This window comes from Oncorhynchus kisutch, linkage group LG16 (genome assembly GCF_002021735.2).
Source record: "Oncorhynchus kisutch isolate 150728-3 linkage group LG16, Okis_V2, whole genome shotgun sequence".
Classification (NCBI taxonomy): domain Eukaryota; kingdom Metazoa; phylum Chordata; class Actinopteri; order Salmoniformes; family Salmonidae; genus Oncorhynchus; species Oncorhynchus kisutch.
In genome coordinates, this window is record NC_034189.2 from 8889412 (window position 1) to 8908931 (window position 19520).

Here is a 19520-nt window from a genome sequence, read left to right on the forward strand (position 1 = left end):
CTTCCCTTCCTCCCTCCCCCCTTTCCCACCAACAACAGTATCTACAAAGGCTCTCTCTCCTTTCTGTTCATCCTTCCTTCCTTCCCTCCCTCCCTCCCCCCTTTCCCACCAACAACAGTATCTACAAAGGCTCTCTCTCCTTTCTGTTCATCCTTCCTTCTCTTCCTGGCTTCCTTTCATCCTCAGCTCAAATCAATCAATATTGCTCTCTAATTCACACCCTCATTTAGTCATCAATATCTACTTTTGCATCCCAGCAAACACACACACACACACACTTGAAATAACACACACATACCCACACACACAAACAGAAACATCTGAGCAAATTTTGTACACTTTTTTGAACCCTTATTTGAAATCTATAAACGGACGTTTTGACTTCAGCCGTGCAAATGCTGCATCAAAGACTCCCACACACACCTTGTGCCATTGTCGTGCCACAGCATGTCTGGTATTAGCTGGTAATGCACGTACACACACACATACTGACTGTCACACACTGACACACAGCGCTGTCATTCATCACTCTTTGACTGTACAGTGATAGAATTGAGATTGAAAGAAAAGCAGACGATCGTGGAAGGAACAGTCACTCACATCGTCTCGTCGTTCTGGAACTCCAGATTCCCAGACACCTCTTCGAAATCCTCTCCACCCCGGGCTGTCCCGTCTACGGTCCTGTAAGGCACCACCACCAGCCCCCGAGCCCCCGACGTCCTCTGAACCTTGACCTCCATGACCCCAACACTCTCGCTCACCCGCAGGGCGTCGATCTCAAACGAAAATATCCCCGCGTGATCGTCGTCGTAGATGGTCACCGTCGCCGTGTGGCCGTCACCGAGCACCGCCTTGGGGGAGGAGTTAGAGTTCGTCTCCAACGGGTCGTAGCCAACCACACGAGGGTTACTGAGGTGGACATAGAAGTACTCATCCTCTTCGAAGATGTCGTCGTCTATGATGCCCACAGTTATCTCTTTCAGGGTCTCGCCCGGCTTGAAGAGGAGGGTCCCTTCAGCGAATTCATAGTCTGAACCGGCGTTGGCTGTGCCGTCTTCTGTACGGTAGTCCACCTGAAGGAGAAGGGGAAGGAAGGGGGAGAGGAGGAGGAGGAGGGGAGAGAGGAGGAGGAGAAGGAGGAGGAGGGGAGAGAGGAGGAGGAGGAGGAAGAGGAGGAGGAGGAGGAGGAGGGGAGAGAGGAGGAGGAGAGGTGGGGGGGAGAGGAGGAGGAGGAGGAGGAGGGCAGAGAGGAGGAGGAGGCGGAGGAGGAGGAGGAGGAGGAGGCGGAGGAGAGGAGAGAGGAGGAGGCGGAGGAGAGGTGGGGGGAGAGGAGGAGGAGGAGGAGAGGTGGGGGGAGAGGAGGAGGAGGAGGAAGAGGAGGAGGAGGAGGGGAGAGAGGAGGAGGAGGAGAGAGGAGGAGGAGGATGAGGGGAGAGAGGAGGAGGAGGAGAGAGGAGGAGGAGGAGAGAGGAGGAGGAGGATGAGGGGAGAGAGGAGGAGGAGGAGGAAGAGGAGGAGGAGGAGGGGAGAGAGGAGGAGGAGGAGAGAGGAGGAGGAGGAGAGAGGAGGAGGAGGATGAGGGGAGAGAGGAGGAGGAGGAGGGGAGAGAGGAGGAGGAGGATGAGGGGAGAGAGGAGGAGGAGAGAGGAGAGAGGAGGAGGAGGAGAGAGGAGGAGGAGGATGAGGGGAGAGAGGAGGAGGAGGAGGAAGAGGAGGAGGAGGAGGGGAGAGAGGAGGAGGAGGAGAGAGGAGGAGGAGGAGAGAGGAGGAGGAGGATGAGGGGAGAGAGGAGGAGGAGGAGGAGGAGGAGAGGGGGGGAAGGGGAGAGGAGAGAAGTAGGGGGAGGGAAGGAGGGAGGAAGAAAGGGAGGGGGAAGGAGAGGGGGAGATGGAAGGGGGAGAGAGGATAGGGAGGGGGAGAGGAGGAGGAGGAGGAAGAGGAGGAGGAGGAGGGGAGAGAGGAGGAGGAGGAGAGAGGAGGAGGAGGAGAGAGGAGGAGGAGGATGAGGGGAGAGAGGAGGAGGAGGAGGAGGAGGAGAGGGGGGGAAGGGGAGAGGAGAGAAGTAGGGGGAGGGAAGGAGGGAGGAAGAAAGGGAGGGGGAAGGAGAGGGGGAGATGGAAGGGGGAGAGAGGATAGGGAGGGGGAGAGAGAGAAGGGGAGAAAGAGTCAGAAATAGAGAGAAAAGAGATGTCATCAAGCATCCTCTCCTTCTTTCTCCTCCCCCCTACTCTCCTCCTCCCCCCTACTCTCCTCCTCATCCCTACTCTTCTCCTCCACCTCCTCACCTCACCTTACCTTAACAGAAGCTCCAGGGTCTCCTCCATGTCGGGCCACGGTCAGTTTGAGTGAGCCACAGTTCTCGAAGCACTGGTAGTGGGAGGGTTGAAACTCCATCCGGGTCGTGTGGGGGTCGTCTTCCTGCAGGTGGGGCTCCTGGCTGCTCACCACCTGGAGCAGAAGGGATGTAGAGAGTTTAATCGATGAGTGACATGCTGCTGCCTTTGAGTATATTCCATTGATAAATTATTTCATTACAATTTGGGTTTAAGTTCATGAAGTTTATGATCAGGACAAAAACAAATCTGAGAAAAAAGGTTTGGGAAACATTGGTTTGGGAAAAGGCCCAGTGGACAGCCTGTACCTTCCTAGCCTGGTCAGCAGCATGCTTCTTCAGGATGTTGCCTGCTCCGATCATCATCCTGGTTGCCTGGATACGGTAGAACGCTCTGCTCTTCTGTTGCTGGACCAACACCTGACAGGACAGTGAGATTACACCAGCTGTTATACTATGAACTCTCTATGTCATGCATATGAAGACTTTATGAACTCTCTATGTCATGTATATGAAGACTTTATGAACTCTCTATGTCATGTATATGAAGACTTTATGAACTCTCTATGTCATGTATATGAAGACTTTATGAACTCTCTATGTCATGTATATGAAGACTTTATGAACTCTCTATGTCATGTATATGAAGACTTTATGAACTCTCTATGTCATGTATATGAAGACTTTATGAACTCTCTATGTCATGTATATGAAGACTTTATGAACTCTCTATGTCATGTATATGAAGACTTTATGAACTCTCTATGTCATGCATATGAAGACTTTATGAACTCTCTATGTCATGCATATGAAGACTTTATGGATGCTACATTATCACCACTGTCAGTAATGTCTTTACATATGAAGATTAACACAGTACACGATACATGACTTGTGTAGCACCATGGCAGTGCTTATGAATGCTCTATGAAGCCTTTATAAGCTGTGTACCTGGTAGTTGGCCATCTCTATAAGCTGCTCTGTGTCTCTATCAGGGTGTCTGGCTTTCAGCTCCTTCAGGGTCCTCGCCATGTCTCTCCTGGCCACGTCCTCCAGATCCCTCCTCCCTTCTTGTCCTCCGTCCTCCAGCATCCCTCCATCCCTCCATCCCTCCACCACCTGTCCGTCCAGCTCCATCATGTCCATCTTAGTGAACCCACCCGGCCCCCAACATCCCTCCTCCTCCTCCTCCTCCTCCTCCCATCCCTCCGTCCATCCCTACCTCCGTCTCAACGATGATGCCTCTGTGCTTGTCGGCACGGTAACGCTTGCGGACGTACTTGTAGAAGAGCAATCGTCGATCGGCCACCCAGGCCTGGACCACGCAGCTGGAAGAGCGGAGGGAGAGGAGGGTGTGAGGAGTGGGTGTGTATGTGTGTGTGTGTGTGTGTGTGTGTGTGTGTGTGTGTGTGTGTGTGTGTGTGTGGTGTGTGTGTGTGTGTGTGTGTGTGTGTGTGTGTGTGTGTGTGTGTGTGTCTAGTACTCACAGGGGGAAGAACAGAAAGGTGACCACGGCCCCTCCCAGACTTCCACCTCTCCAGGAGAGAACACACACAGGATAAGATACAGCCAGATGTATGCAAACACACTCCACGCCGCGGTCACGAAAAACACACGGAGATGTTTAATCTTCCTGGTCTCTCCGTCAGGAACCACATAGACACACAGGGCGATGATGATGAACATGTTAAAAGCAGCACTGCCCACAATGGTGGAGGGACCCAGAGAACCAGCCTCGAAGCCGTGGCCACACACCTGGTGGACAAGAAGAGAACATGAGACCGTATCAAACCTGGGAGAATGTTGTTTGTCTCTTCTGAATCAAATTAAAACTTCCACATACTACCAAGTACAACAGTTTCAACTTGGGGTTTGAGAACTTCCTCAAGAATGTGTTCCTCTTTAACAAAGAGAAGTATCTCAGGAGCAGATGACCCCAGGGTCATGAGAATGTGTTTCTCTATAACAGAGAGCAGTATCTCAGGAGCAGATGACCCCAGGAGAGAATGTGTACCTCTATAACAGAGAGCAGTATCTCAGGAGCAGTGACCCCAGGGTCATGAGAATGTGTACCTCTATAACAGAGAGCAGTATCTCAGGAGCAGATGACCCCAGAGCCATGAGAGTGAGGTTAGACACGGTCTCATTCCAGATCCTCACTGTAGCTGTGGTTGTCTCCCCGTTCCACTTCTTTATGGTGATCTCCTTCTCCTGAGAGGTTATCACCTGGAGGAGAGGAGAATACAACAGAACAGAGTAGAATACGGTAGAGTAGAGTAGAATAGAATACAGTAGAGTAGAATAAAATAAAATAGAGTAGAGTAGAATAGAATAGAATACAGTAGAGTAGAATACAGCAGAGTAGAGTAGAATAGAATACAGTTAGAGTAGAATAAAATACAGTAGAGTAGAATAGAATACAGTAGAGTAGAGTAGAATACAGCAGAGTAGAGTAGAATAGAATACAGTAGAGTAGAATAGAATACAGTAGAGTAGAATAGAATACAGTAGAGTAGAATAAAATACAGTAGAGTAGAATAGAATACAGTAGAGTAGAGTAGAATACAGCAGAGTAGAGTAGAATAGAATAGAATAGGGTAGAGTAGAGTAGAATACAATACATTAGAGTAGAATAGAATACAGTAGAGTAGAGTAGAGTAGAATATAATACAGTAAAGTAGAGTAGAATAAAATACAGTAAAGTAGAATACAGTAGAGTAGAGTATAATAGAATACAGGTGGAGTAGAGTAGAATAAAATACAGTAGAGTAGAAGAGAATACAGTAGAGTAGAATATAATACAGTAGAGTAGAGTAGAATACAGTTGAATAGAATATAATAAAGTTGAGTAGAATACCATAGAGTAGAATAGAATACAGTAGTGTAGAATAGAATACAGTAGTGTAGAGTATAATATAATGCAGTAGAGTAGAATAGAATACAGTAGAGTAGAATACAGTTGAATAGAACACAGTAGAGTAGAATACAGAATAGTAGCGTAGAATAGAATACAGTAGAATAGAATACAGTAGAGTAGAATATAATTCAGTAGAGTAGAGTAAAATAGAATACAGTAGAGTAGAGTAGAATACAGTTGAGTATAATACAGTAGGGTAGAATACAGCAGAGTAGAATACAGTAGAGCAGAGTATAATACAGTAGAGTAAAGTAGAATAAGTAGAGTATAATACAGTCCAGTAGAGTAGACTATAGTAGAGTAGAATATAGTAGAATACAGTAGAGTAGAGTAGAATATAATACAGTAGAGTATAATATAATACAGTAGGGAATAATATAATACAGTAGAGTATAATATAATACAGTAGTGTAGAGTATAATATAATAAATACAGTAGTGTAGAGTATAATATAATAAATACAGTAGTGTAGAGTATAATATAATACAGTAGATTAGAATATAATACAGTAGTGTTGAGTAGAATATAATACAGTAGAGTATAATATAATACAGTAGAGTAGAATATAGTACAGTAGAGTAGAATATAATATAATATAATACAGTAGTGTAGAGTATAATATAATGAATACAGTAATGTAGAGTATAATATAATAAATACAGTAGTGTAGAGTAGAATATAATACAGTAGATTCGAATATAATACAGTAGAGTATATTATAATACAGTAGTGTAGAGTATAATATAATAAATACAGTAGTGTAGAGTAGAATATAATACAGTACAGTTGAATACAGTAGAATAGATTACAGAAGAGTAGAGTAGAATATAGTAGAGTGTAATAGAATATAGTACAGTATAATATAATACAGTAGAGTAGAATAAAATAGAATGCAGAAAATAGAGTAGAATACAGTAGAGTGTAATATAATAGAATACAGTAGAGTAGAATACAGTAGAGTGTAATAGAATAGAATACAGTAGAGTAAAATACAGTAGAGTGTAATAGAATAGAATACAATAGAGTAGAATATATTAGAGTGCAATAGAATATAATACAGAAGAGTAGATTACAGTCGAGTGAAATAGAAGAGAATACAGTAGCGTGTAATAGAATAGAATACAGTAGAGTAGAATACAGTAGAGTGTAATAGAATAGAATACAGTAGCGTAGAATACAGTAGAGTGTAATAGAATAGAATACAATAGAGTAGAATACAGTAGAGTGTAATAGAATATAATACAGTAGCGTAGAATACAGTGGAGTGAAATAGAATACAGTAGAGTGTAATAGAATAGAATACAGTAGGATAGAATACAGTAGCATGTAATAAATATAATACAGTAGAGTAGAATACAGTAGAGTTTAATATAATAGAAAACAGTAGAATGTAATAGAATATAATACAATAGAGTGTAATATAATAGAATACAGTAAAGTAGAATACAGTAGAGTGTAATATAATAGAATACAGTAGAGTGTAATAGAATATAATACAGTAGAGTAGAATACAGTAGAGTGTAATATAATAGAAAACAGTAGAATGTAATAGAATATAATACAATAGAGTGTAATATAATAGAATACAGTAAAGTAGAATACAGTAGAGTGTAATAGAATAGAATACAGTAGAGTGTAATAGAATATAATACAGTAGAGTAGAATACAGTAGAGTGTAATATAATAGAAAACAGTAGAATGTAAGAGAATATAATACAATAGAGTGTAATATAATAGAATACAGTAGAGTAGAATACAGTAGAGTAGAATACAGTAGAGTAAAATACAGTAGAGTAAAATACAGTTGATTGAGTGGCTCAAGCACGGCACTTGCAACGCCAGGGATGTGGGTTCGATTCCCAAAGGGGATCAGAACGAGAATGTCTGCTCGCACTAGTGTAAGTCGCTCTGGATAAGAGCATCTGCTAAATGACTCAAATGTAAAAATGTGCAGGTGTGTGTGTTTCTCAAAGCAGAATAGAAAATATAATTCTCACCTCTATAGAAGACATGAATCTATCAGCTATGATGGACATCCCCAGGAACATATAGATCATCGCTACAAAGTAGACAATGGCCCGCGCTACCTGGATTAGATTAAAGAAGGGATGACATTGAGCTCTCAAACACTTGCCCAAAGGTCATAGTCACTTGCCCAAAGGTCATAGTCACTTGCCCAAAGGTCATAGTCACTTGCCCAAAGGTCAGAGTCACTTGCCCAAAGGTCATAGTCGCTTGCCCAAAGGTCAGAGTCACTTGCCCAAAGGTCAGAGTCACTTGCCCAAAGGTCATAGTCACTTGCCCAAAGGTCAGAGTCACTTGCCCAAAGGTCATAGTCACTTGCCCAAATGTCATAGTCACTTGCCCAAAGGTCAGAGTCACTTGCCCAAAGGTCAGAGTCACTTGCCCAAAGGTCATAGTCACTTGCCCAAAGGTCATAGTCACTTGCCCAAAGGTCAGAGTCACTTGCCCAAAGGTCATAGTCGCTTGCCCAAAGGTCAGAGTCACTTGCCCAAAGGTCAGAGTCACTTGCCCAAAGGTCATAGTCACTTGCCCAAAGGTCAGAGTCACTTGCCCAAAGGTCATAGTCACTTGCCCAAATGTCATAGTCACTTGCCCAAAGGTCAGAGTCACTTGCCCAAAGGTCAGAGTCACTTGCCCAAAGGTCATAGTCACTTGCCCAAAGGTCATAGTCACTTGCCCAAAGGTCAGAGTCACTTGCCCAAAGGTCATAGTCGCTTGCCCAAAGGTCATAGTCGCTTGCCCAAATGTCATAGTCACTTGCCCAAATGTCATAGTCACTTGCCCAAAGGTCATAGTCACTTGCCCAAAGGTCATAGTCACTTGCCCAAAGGTCATAGTCACTTGCCCAAAGGTCAGAGTCACTTGCCCAAAGGTCATAGTCACTTGCCCAAAGGTCATAGTCACTTGCCCAAAGGTCATAGTCACTTGCCCAAAGGTCATAGTCACTTGCCCAAAGGTCAGAGTCACTTGCCCAAAGGTCAGAGTCACTTGCCCAAAGGTCATAGTCACTTGCCCAAAGGTCATGGTCACTTGCCCAAATGTCATAGTCACTTGCCCAAATGTCATAGTCACTTGCCCAAAGGTCATAGTCACTTGCCCAAAGGTCATAGTCACTTGCCCAAAGGTCATAGTCACTTGCCCAAAGGTCAGAGTCACTTGCCCAAAGGTCATAGTCACTTGCCCAAAGGTCATAGTCACTTGCCCAAAGGTCATAGTCACTTGCCCAAAGGTCATAGTCACTTGCCCAAAGGTCAGAGTCACTTGCCCAAAGGTCAGAGTCACTTGCCCAAAGGTCATAGTCACTTGCCCAAAGGTCATGGTCACAAAAAAAATGGTCTGTTACACTCACAAATGGTTCACATTGAAATTCAATTTTGAACACTTACTGTTTGAAAACATTCTAATCCTTTGTTTACACAATTTGCATGCTAATTTGGTAAGGAAGTTTCTTTACTTAGACAGAATGGTTCATTTAAAAAGTATGTGTATTGTTTGTACACACTCCTAACCTAATGAAAAAAAGGGGGAAAAGATCACATTGCATTTTTTTGGTCAACTATCCCTTTAATGATGAGACGTTGGCGAGGGAGTTGCTTTTTCCACAAGCCTCTTTCTCATTATATTACATTTCTGAAACTGTAAACACACTGGCTACCTAGCACATTAGAGCCAGTTAGCACACTGGACAACTAAAATCAAATGTTTAGGTCTCTTTTCTGTCTAAACTGAAAAAAGAAGTATGTTTTACTGGAGATGTGAAGTGATTTGCTAAACGAAGGACTTTTTATTGCCGTTTGAGACTCGGCTACCGAAACAGATGCGTCTTTCTCATCAATATCACTGTTCACATTTTACTATCACTGTTCACATTTTACACATTTTACTATCACCGATCAAATTCACATAGAAATAAGAGTTGTAGATCTGTTATTCTCACAGAAAGCAACTCTAAGAAGTGGTAGATCTGTTCTATGTGTGCTATTTCTATGCTTCCCCGGTTCTTAAAGTTTAGTTTTTTTGGTCATTTACTCTCGGTTTTGTACACCAGCTTCAAACAGCTGAAAATGAAATATATTTCACAGTGGTGTAGATGGTACAATGATTCTCTACACTATACTTGCTTGTTTTGTCACATAAACTGAAATTAGACTGATCTATATATTTTTTTAATCCAACCAGGAAATGGTGGAGCGATTTCTGCATAGTGAATCTATAATAGTTTAAAACACCAGCTAAAGAGCCAGTGCAGTCAACATTGTGTTTTCTGTCATATTGTACAGCAGCTGATAAAACTAACACTGTAAAAATGTGCCAAAATTGTATCCGTGTTACTTCCTGATAGTTACTGGTTGAAAATACACTCTACACAGGACCTTCTAATCAGCAGGTTGACGTGGGAGGGAGTTTCAGCTTGCCAATAACAAAGAGAGTTCCAACCCTTATTTCCATACTTCAATCAACCAGTCCATATAGAATTTGTGATAAAGCTGTCATGATTTGGCAAGGAAGGTAGCTCTTCTCCAGTTGTGTTAGTGTATCCCATCAGTTAGATCCGTTTTAATGGGCAGTCATTTCTGTGTACGCAGCACGAGTGCGTATAGAGGGAGCGTTTGGTGGAAATTGAGTGAGTGAGACAAAGCCGGAGAATTTAGGGAGGACTGTGTGATCACTTGGCTTGGTTTCTTTTGTTGTGAGTCGATAATGTACATAAACAAATTGACCACTAGAGTCAATGTGAATTAACAGGTGTTTTTAGGGACAAAAGTTAACCTGCAACAACAAAACAGATTCCACCTGTTCAGTTCATCTGCCGTTAGTGCCTGATTAGATTAGATTAGAATAGGAAAACGTGAACGTCCTCAATGAGGCTCTTCATTTCACAACAACAACAATAACACAGCAAACAGACCAAATACAAACAAAGGCTGGGATTCAATCCAGGTCACTGCGTGCTTGACATTAAAAGGTTGACATATGTTACCGTCACAGTGCTCTACAATGCGTGATTGGATTGAATCCCGGCCTAAATCACCCCCTGGCCAACAACCACAACAAAAACAACAACAGATTTGAAGCTATGGTCACCTTGTCTCCTACAGAGGGGTTCTGTGGGTTCCAGACGGGCAGTACCACCCCCTCCTGACAGGGGTCTCCTGTAGCCGTGCAGTTAGCCTTTACGTTACCCCCCTCTGATAGAGGAGTGGAACCGGCCACGGCCGGGCTGGGGAGGGACAGGAGGAGCATGGAGGAGAGGAAGACTAGGAGAAGGACAGAGGAGAGAGAGGAGGAACGGAGGGAGGAGAGGTGGAGATGTAGGCGTGACATGATCCTTCTGTGTTTTAGAACACACCTGCAGAAAGAGAGAGAGAGAGAGAGAGAGAGAGAGAGAGACAGAGAGAGAGACAGAGAGAGAGAGAGAGAGAGAGAGTAAATATAAATGCAAGACTTTTGGTCCAACACAATACTGTAGCATCTTTAACCCAACAAAGAGTGACCTTGTCAAGAGGTTCTGATCTAAGGGCTAAGCTGTTGGGTTGACTGTCATTGGACCCGGGTTCGAGTCGGATCGGGATTTCAGTAATAAAGTTAATTAGTGATGAAAACACTGCTTGAAACACAAAGCTGAAACCAGCATAGATAGAACATGAGGAAGAGAAAAGGAAAAAGACAGGAAGAGGGACAAACTGCTGCTCCAGTTTCAACTTCCACCTGACTGTGCTGCTGCTCTAGTTTCAACTGTTCTGCCTTATTATTATTCGACCATGCTGGTCATTTATGAACATTGAACATCTTGACCATGTTCTGTTATAATCTCCACCCGGCACAGCCAGAAGAGGACTGGCCACCCCACATAGCCTGGTTCCTCTCTAGGTTTCTTCCTAGGTATTGGCCTTTCTAGGGAGTTTTTCCTAGCCACTGTGCTTCTCCACCTGCATTGCTTGCTGTTTGGGGTTTTAGGCTGGGTTTCTGTACAGCACTTTGAGATATCAGCTGATGTACGAAGGGCTATATAAATAAATTTGATTTGATTTGATTTGAAAGGAGATTGACCTGTCCTGAAACATCTATCTTTCCTTCCCCTGCCTGATGACACCCTGTTTCTCTTTCTCTCTCTCTCTCTGTGTAACTCTCACTCTCTCTCTTTCTCTCTCTGTCCGTCTCTCTGTGTAACTCTCTCTCTCTTTCTCTCTCTGTCCATCTCTCTGTGTATCTCTCTCTCTCTCTGTCCATCTCTCTGTGTATCTCTCTCTCTCTCTGTGTATCTCTCTGTGTATCTCTCTGTGTATCTCTCTGTGTATCTCTCTCTCTCTCTCTCTCTCTCTCTCTCTCTCTCTCTCTCTCTCTCTCTCTCTCTCTCTCTCTCTCTCTCTCTCAATTCAATTCAAGGGGCTTTATTGGCATGGGAAACATGTGTTAACATTGCCAAAGCAAGTGAGGTAGATAATCTCTCTCTCTCTGTCTCTCATTTTTTCAATCCACCTTTCTCTCTCCTCCCTCCAGCCCTCACTCCATCCCTTCATCCCTCCAGCCCTCACTCCATCCCTTCATCCCTCCAGCCCTCACTCCATCCCTTCATCCCTCCAGCCCTCACTCCATCCCTTCATCCCTCCACCCCTCAACCCCTCACTGCATCCCTTCATCATTCCATCCCTCACTGCATCATTCCATCCCTCACTCCATCCCTCACTGCATCCCTTCATCCAACCACCCCTCACTACATCACTCCATCCCTCACTCCATCCCTCACTGCATCCCCCATCCCTACACCCCTCACTGCATCCCTCACTACATCACTCCATCCCTCACTACATCACTCCATCCCTCACTGCATCCCTCACTACATCACTCCATCCCTCACTCCATCCCTCCACCCCTCACTACATCACTCCATCCCTGACTACATCACTCCATCCCTCACTCCATCCCTCACTACATCACTCCATCCCTCACTCCATCCCTCCACCCCTCACTCCATCCCTCCACCCCTCACTCCATCCCTCCACCCCTCACTGCATCCCTCACTGCATCCCTTCAACACTCCAACCCTCACTCCATTCCTCACTGCATCACTCCATCCCTCACTGCATCACTCCATCCCTCCACCCCTCACTCCATCCCTCACTGCATCACTCCATCCCTCCATCCCTCACTCCATCCCTCACTGCATCACTCCATCCCTCCACCCCTCACTCCATCCCTCTCCTCCCTCTATCCCTCACTCCATCCCTCTCCTCCCTCTATCCCTCACTCCATCTCTCTCCTCCCTCTATCCCTCACTCCATCCCTCTCCTACCTCTATCCCTCACTCCATCCCTCTCCTCCCTCTATCCCTCACTCCAACCCTCTCCTCCCTCGATCCCTCACTCCATCCCTCTCCTCCCTCTATCCCTCACTCCATCCCTCTCCTCCCTCTATCCCTCACTCCATCCCTCTCCTCCCTCTATCCCTCACTCCATCCCTCTCCTCCCTCTATCCCTCACTCCATCCCTCTCCTACCTCTATCCCTCACTCCATCCCTCTCCTCCCTCTATCCCCTCACTCCATCCCTCTCCTCCCTCTATCCCTCACTCCATCCCTCACTGCATCACTCCATCCCTCCCTCTATCCCTCACTCCATCCCTCTCCTCCCTCTATCCCTCACTCCATCCCTCTCCTACCTCTATCCCTCACTCCATCCCTCTCCTACCTCTATCCCTCACTCCATCCCTCTCCTACCTCTATCCCTCACTCCATCCCTCTCCTCCCTCTATCCCTCACTCCATCCCTCTCCTACCTCTATCCCTCACTCCATCCCTCTCCTCCCTCTATCCCTCACTCCATCCCTCTCCTCCCTCTATCCCTCACTCCATCCCTCTCCTACCTCTATCCCTCACTCCATCCCTCTCCTCCTTCTATCCCTCACTCCATCCCTCTCCTCCCTCTATCCCTCACTCCATCCCTCTCCTCCCTCTATCCCTCACTCCATCCCTCTCCTCCTTCTATCCCTCACTCCATCCCTCTCCTCCCTCTATCCCTCACTCCAACCTTCTATCCCTCCATCCAGCTTTGATTGTGTTATTATTTCTCATCCTTGGTAGTAGACTGAAGGAGCGATGGATAGAGGGAGCGATGGAAGGAAGGAAGGAAGGAAGGAAGGAAGGAAGGAAGGAAGGAAGGAAGGAAGGAAGGAAAGAAGGAAGGAAGGAAGGAATAAATGAGGCGTGACTGATCTCAGCCATTAGTCAAGGCAGCGATGCTAGCCCCCCAGGATGATGCTTTCTGGGCTAGACACACAGGGATGACAGCCTGTGGTGCTCTGTGGCTTGGTGGGACTGGCTTAATGGAAATGAAGAAAGTGTGAAAGACACAAAAGTGGAGCTACTGTAGATACTACAGAGGTCAAATATAAGGCAGTGAAACAAAGGGGGATAGAAGTGTTGAGAAAAAAAAAAGAGATGCAATAGAAAAGCAGGAAGAGAGATATGATCATGTCAGTGATGGAGGAAAGAAAGAGGATAGAAAGATGCACCCACAACCCAGGGAAAAGACCAGGGAAAAGACCCGGGAAAAAGACCTGGGTAAAAGACCCGGGAAAAAGACCCAGGGAAAAAGACCTGGGAAAAAGACCTGGGAAAAAGACCTGGGAAAAAGACCCGGGAAAAAGACCCCGATAAAAGACCCGGGAAAAAGACCCGGGAAAAAGACCCAGGGAAAAAGACCTGGGAAAAAGACCTGGGAAAAAGACCTGGAAAAAGACCCGGGAAAAAGACCTGGGTAAAAGACCCAGGGAAAAAGACCTGGGAAAAAGACCTGGGAAAAAGACCCAGGAAAAAGACCCGGGGAAAAGACCCGGGAAAAAGACCCAGGAAAAAGACCCGGGGAAAAAGACCCGGGGAAAAGACCCAGGAAAAAGACCCAGGAAAAAGACCCAGGGAAAAAGACCTGGGAAAAAGACCTGGGAAAAAGACCTGGGAAAAAGACCTGGGTAAAAGACCCGGGAAAAAGACCCAGATAAAAGACCCAGATAAAAGACCCAGGAAAAAGACCCGGGGAAAAGACCCAGGAAAAAGACCCGGGGAAAAGACCCGGGAAAAAGACCCAGGAAAAAGACCCAGGAAAAAGAAAGGGAGAGATGGAGAAAAAGACCCAGGAAAAAGAAAGTGATGTTAAGATGGAGAGGGATTAAAGAGAGAGTGTTGCAGAGGGTTGGAGGTCTGATGAGGCTGTGATGAGAGGAGTAATTAAACAGATTCAGAGAGCTAGCGAACGCAGCCTGCTGAGCCCACTGAGACACAACACACAGACCTACAGCTGGAGCTGGCAGCCCAGTGGCCTCTTGGAAGAAAACGTCACAAAATGGTAGAAACCATCACACATAAAGCACTGTGTTTTTGTTGTTGTTGCACATCCAGCTTCTCTCTACTCTCTCGTCTGTGTTTTCTTTCTCTTATCACATTTTCATATCCTCTCCTTTGCTCTCACTCCTCCTCCTCATCCTCACTAGCTGACCCCTTTCTCTCCATCTCTCTCTCCTTTCACCCCTTTCTCTCCATCTCTCTCTCCTTCCTCATCCCTCTCTCCTTCCTCATCCCTTTCTCTCCCTCCTCATCCCTTTCTCTCCATCTCTCTCTCCTTTCATCCCTTTCTCTCCATCTCTCTCTCCTTTCATCCCTGTCTCTCCATCTCCTTTCATCCCTTTCTCTCCATCTCTCTCTCCTTTCATCCCTTTCTCTCCATCTCTCTCTCCTTCCTCGGAGAGGGAGAGAGAGAGAGAGATGAGGAAGGATGGAGAGAGAGAGGGATGAGGAATGACGGAGAGAGAGATGACGAAAGAGAGAGAGAAGGATGAGGAAGGAAGGAGAGAGAGGGATGAGGAAGGACGGAGAGAGAGGGATGAGGAAGGAGAGAGAGAGGGATGAGGAAGGAAGGAGAGAGAGAGAGGGATGAGGAAGGACAGAGAGAGAGGGATGAGAAAGGAGAGAGAGGGATGAGGAAGGAAGGATGGAGAGAGATGAGGAAGGATGGAGAGAGAGGGATGAGGAAGGAGAGAGAGGGATGAGGAAGGAAGGATGGAGAGAGATGAGGAAGGATGGAGAGAGAGGGGGATGAGGAATGACGGAGAGAGGGGATGAGGAAGGAAGGAGAGAGAGAGATGAGGAAGGATGGAGAGAGAGAGGGATGAGGAATGACAGAGAGCGGGATGAGGAAGGAGAGAGAGAGGGACGAGGAAGGAAGGAGAGAGAGAGGGATGAGGAAGGACGGAGAGAGAGGGATGAGGAAGGAGAGAGAGAGGGAGGAAGGAAGGAGAGAGGGATGAGGAAGGAAGGAGAGAGAGTTGAGGAAGGATGGAGAGAGAGAGGGATGAGGAATGACAGAGATGGGGATGAGGAAGGAGAGAGAGAGGGATGAGGAAGGAAGGAGAGAGAGAGGGATGAGGGAGGAAGGAGAGAGAGAGGGATGAGGAAGGATGGAGAGAGAGAGGGATGAGGAAGGAAGGAAGGAGAGAGAGGGATGAGGAAGGAGAGAAGCTGCAGCCACTCTCAAAATCTCTTTACCTTTAATTTACCTTCGAAATTAAAACTGTACTAGAGAGAGAAAGAAATAAAAAGAGAGAGAAATTTGATCCCAAAAACTACCGTGGAATATGCTTCAACAGCAAACCTTGGGAAAATCCTCTGCATTATCATTAACAGCAGATTTGTACACTTCCTCAGCGAAAACAATGTACTGAGCAATTGTCAAATTGGCTTTTTACCAAATTACCGTATGACAGACCACGCATTCACCCTGCATACACTAATTGACAAACAAACAAACCAAAACAAAGTCAAAACAAAGTATCTCATGCTTTGTTGATTTCAAAAAAGCTTTCGACTCAAATTGGCATGAGGGTCTGCTATACAAACTGATGGAAAGTGGTGTTGGGGGTAAAACATACGACATTATAAAATCCATGTACACAAACAACAAGTGTGCGGTTAAAATTGGCAAAGAACACACACATTTCTTCACACAGGGTCGTGGGGTGAGACAGGGATGCAGCTTAGGCCCCACCCTCTTCAACATATATATCAACGAATTGGCGAGGGCACTAGAACAGTCTGCAGCACCCGGCCTCACCCTACTAGAATCTGAAGTCAAATGTCTACTGTTTGCTGATGATCTGGTGCTTCTGTCCCCAACCAAGGAAGGCCTACAGCAACACCTAGATCTTCTGCACAGATTCTGCCAGACCTGGGCCCTGACAGTAAATCTCAGGACCACAAATACAATTCCATCTAGACACCATTGCTCTAGAGCACACAAAAAACTATACATACGTTGACCTAAACATCAGCGCCACAGGTAACTTCCACAAAGCTGTGAACAATCTGAGAGACAAGGCAAGAAGGGCCTTCTATGCCATCAAAAGGAACATAAAATTTGACATATAAAATTACAGTGCCTTGTGAAAGTATTCGGCCCCCTTGAACTTTGCGACCTTTTGCCACATTTCAGGCTTCAAACATAAAGATATAAAACTGTATTTTTTTGTGAAGAATCAACATCAAGTGGGACACAATCATGAAGTGGAACGACATTTATTGGATTTTTCAAACTTTTTTAACAAATCAAAAACTGAAAAGTCAAAAGTTTGGAGACACCTACTCATTCAAAGATTTTTCTTTATTTTTACTATTTTATACATTTCATAGTTTGGCTATCACATATGGAATCATGTAGAAAACCAATTCAAAATGTTATGAGAGACTTGATTCAAACCATCAAAGTGAACACTGTCACATTCACCTATAATATCAGTTGAACAGTAACACAACTATGAGAATCTCAGTTGAACAGCAGGGTGTCAGTTAAGTCCAACAGTGCATGGCTGTGCAGTTGGGTAAACGGTTAACAGCACAAATGTTTTGCATGTTTATCCATGTAATGTTTCAGAACAAGTTATCCTGATTATTGATTTTCCACTGGGATTCTCTGCCTCTAACCCTATTACAGGGGCTGAGTCACTGGCTTGCTGGGGCTCTCTCATGCCGTCCCTGGAGGGGGTGCGTCACCTGAGTGGGTTGATTCACTGTTGTGGTCATCCTGTCTGGGTTGGCGCCCCCCCCCTTGGGTTGTGCCGTGGCGGAGATCTTTGTGGGCTATACTCAGCCTTATCTCAGGATGGTAAGTTGGTGGTTGAAGATATCCCTCTAGTGGTGTGGGGGCTGTGCTTTGGCAAAGTGGGTGGGGTTATATCCTTCCTGTTTGGCCCTGTCCGGGGGTGTCCTCGGATGGGGCCACAGTGTCTCCTGACCCCTCCTGTCTCAGCCTCCAGTATTTATGCTGCAGTAGTTTATGTGTCGGGGGGCTGGGGTCAGTTTGTTATATCTGGAGTACTTCTCCTGTCCTATTCGGTGTCCTGTGTGAATCTAAGTGTGCGTTCTCTAATTCTCTCCTTCTCTCTTTCTTTCTCTCTCTCGGAGGACCTGAGCCCTAGGACCATGCCCCAGGACTACCTGACATGATGACTCCTTGTTGTCCCCAGTCCACCTGGCCATGCTGCTGCTCCAGTTTCAACTTCCACCTGACTGTGCTGCTGCTCTAGTTTCAACTGTTCTGCCTTATTATTATTCGACCATGCTGGTCATTTATGAACATTTGAACATCTTGGCCATGTTCTGTTATAATCTCCACCCGGCACAGCCAGAAGAGGACTGGCCACCCCACATAGCCTGGTTCCTCTCTAGGTTTCTTCCTAGGTATTGGCCTTTCTAGGGAGTTTTTCCTAGCCACCGTGCTTCTACACCTGCATTGCTTGCTGTTTGGGGTTTTAGGCTGGGTTTCTGTACAGCACTTTGAGATATCAGCTGATGTACGAAGGGCTATATAAATACATTTGATTTGATTTGGTTTGATTTGAAAAATTGGGCGTGCAAAATTATTCAGCCCCTTTACTTTCAGTGCAGCAAACTCTCTCCAGAAGTTCAGTGAGGATCTCTGAATGATCCAATGTTGACCTAAATGACTAATGATGATAAATACAAGGCACTGTATGATCTGGCTAAAAATATTTAAATCCGTTATTGAACCCATTGCCCTATATGGTCGTGAGGTATGAGGTCTGCTCACCAACCAAGAATTCCCAAAATGGGACAAACACCAAATTGAGACCGCATGCTGAATTCAGCAAAAATATCTTCAGTGTACAACGTAGAACACCAAATAATGCATGCAGAGCAGAATTAGGCCGATACCCACTAATTATCCAAATCCAGAAAAGAGACGTTAAATTCTACAACCACCAAAAGGGAGCGATTCACAAACCTTCCATAACAAAGCCATCACCTACAGAGAGATGAACCTGGAGAAGAGTCACCTAAGCAAGCTGGTCCTGGGGCCCTGTTCACAAACACAAACAGACCCCACAGAGCCACAGGACAGCAACACAATTAGACCCAACCAAATCATGAGAAAACAAAAAGATAATTACTTGACACATTGGAAAGAATTAACATAAAAACTGAGCAAACTATAATGCTATTTGGCCCTAAACAGAGAGTACACAGCGGCAGAATACCTGTCCAATGTGACTGACCCAAACTTAAGGAAAGCTTTGACTATGTACAGACTCAGTGAGCATAGCCTTGCTATTGAGAAAGGCCGCCGTAGGCAGACATGGCTCTCAAGAGAAGACAGGCTATGTGCACACTGCACACTATCTATCTATCTATCTATCTATCTATCTATCTATCTATCTATCTATCTATCTATCTATCTATCTATCTATCTATCTATCTATCTATCTATCTATCTATCTATCTATCTATCTATCTATCTATCTATCTATCTATCTATCTATCTATCTATCTATCTATCTATCTATCTATCTATCTATCTATCTATCTATCTATCTATCTATCTATCTATCTGTCTATCTGTCTGTCTGTCTGAAGAACAGTGAGTTCGGAGATCAACAATGAAAGAGAGATTAAAAAAGGAGTACACTTGAAGGAGGTAAAGGATCTTCTAGCTACCAGCCGGTGTGTGTGTGTGTGTGTGTGTGTGTGTGTGTGTGTGTGTGTTGTGTGTGTGTGTGTGTGTGTGTGTGTGTGTGTGTGTGTGTGTGTGTGTGTGTGTGTGTGTGTGTGTGTGGTTTGTATGCTAAGAGGACAGCTGATCCATAGGGGGTACTGAAGGGCTGCGGGGGTGACAGAACTCAAACGGCGACACACACACACACCGAGGGACACTGTGTCCCTGAACATGTGAAAAATGTCAGATACA

At 45.3% G+C, this 19520-nt stretch overlaps 1 protein-coding gene across 1 annotated transcript in view; it reads right to left on the reverse strand.

The window, feature by feature from the left end:
• The window catches only part of LOC109883919 (sodium/calcium exchanger 1), a gene marked incomplete in the record, with an annotated part of 73191 nt that overhangs the window by 33563 nt on the left and 20108 nt on the right, over nt 1-19520 (reverse strand). The window contains 10 exon segments of the mRNA XM_031791746.1: nt 601-1073; nt 2296-2448; nt 2642-2752; nt 3284-3520; nt 3555-3660; nt 3820-3848; nt 3851-4087; nt 4406-4558; nt 7247-7336; nt 10359-10623. Of these exon segments, the coding sequence (XP_031647606.1) occupies nt 601-1073; nt 2296-2448; nt 2642-2752; nt 3284-3520; nt 3555-3660; nt 3820-3848; nt 3851-4087; nt 4406-4558; nt 7247-7336; nt 10359-10598 (1829 nt within the window).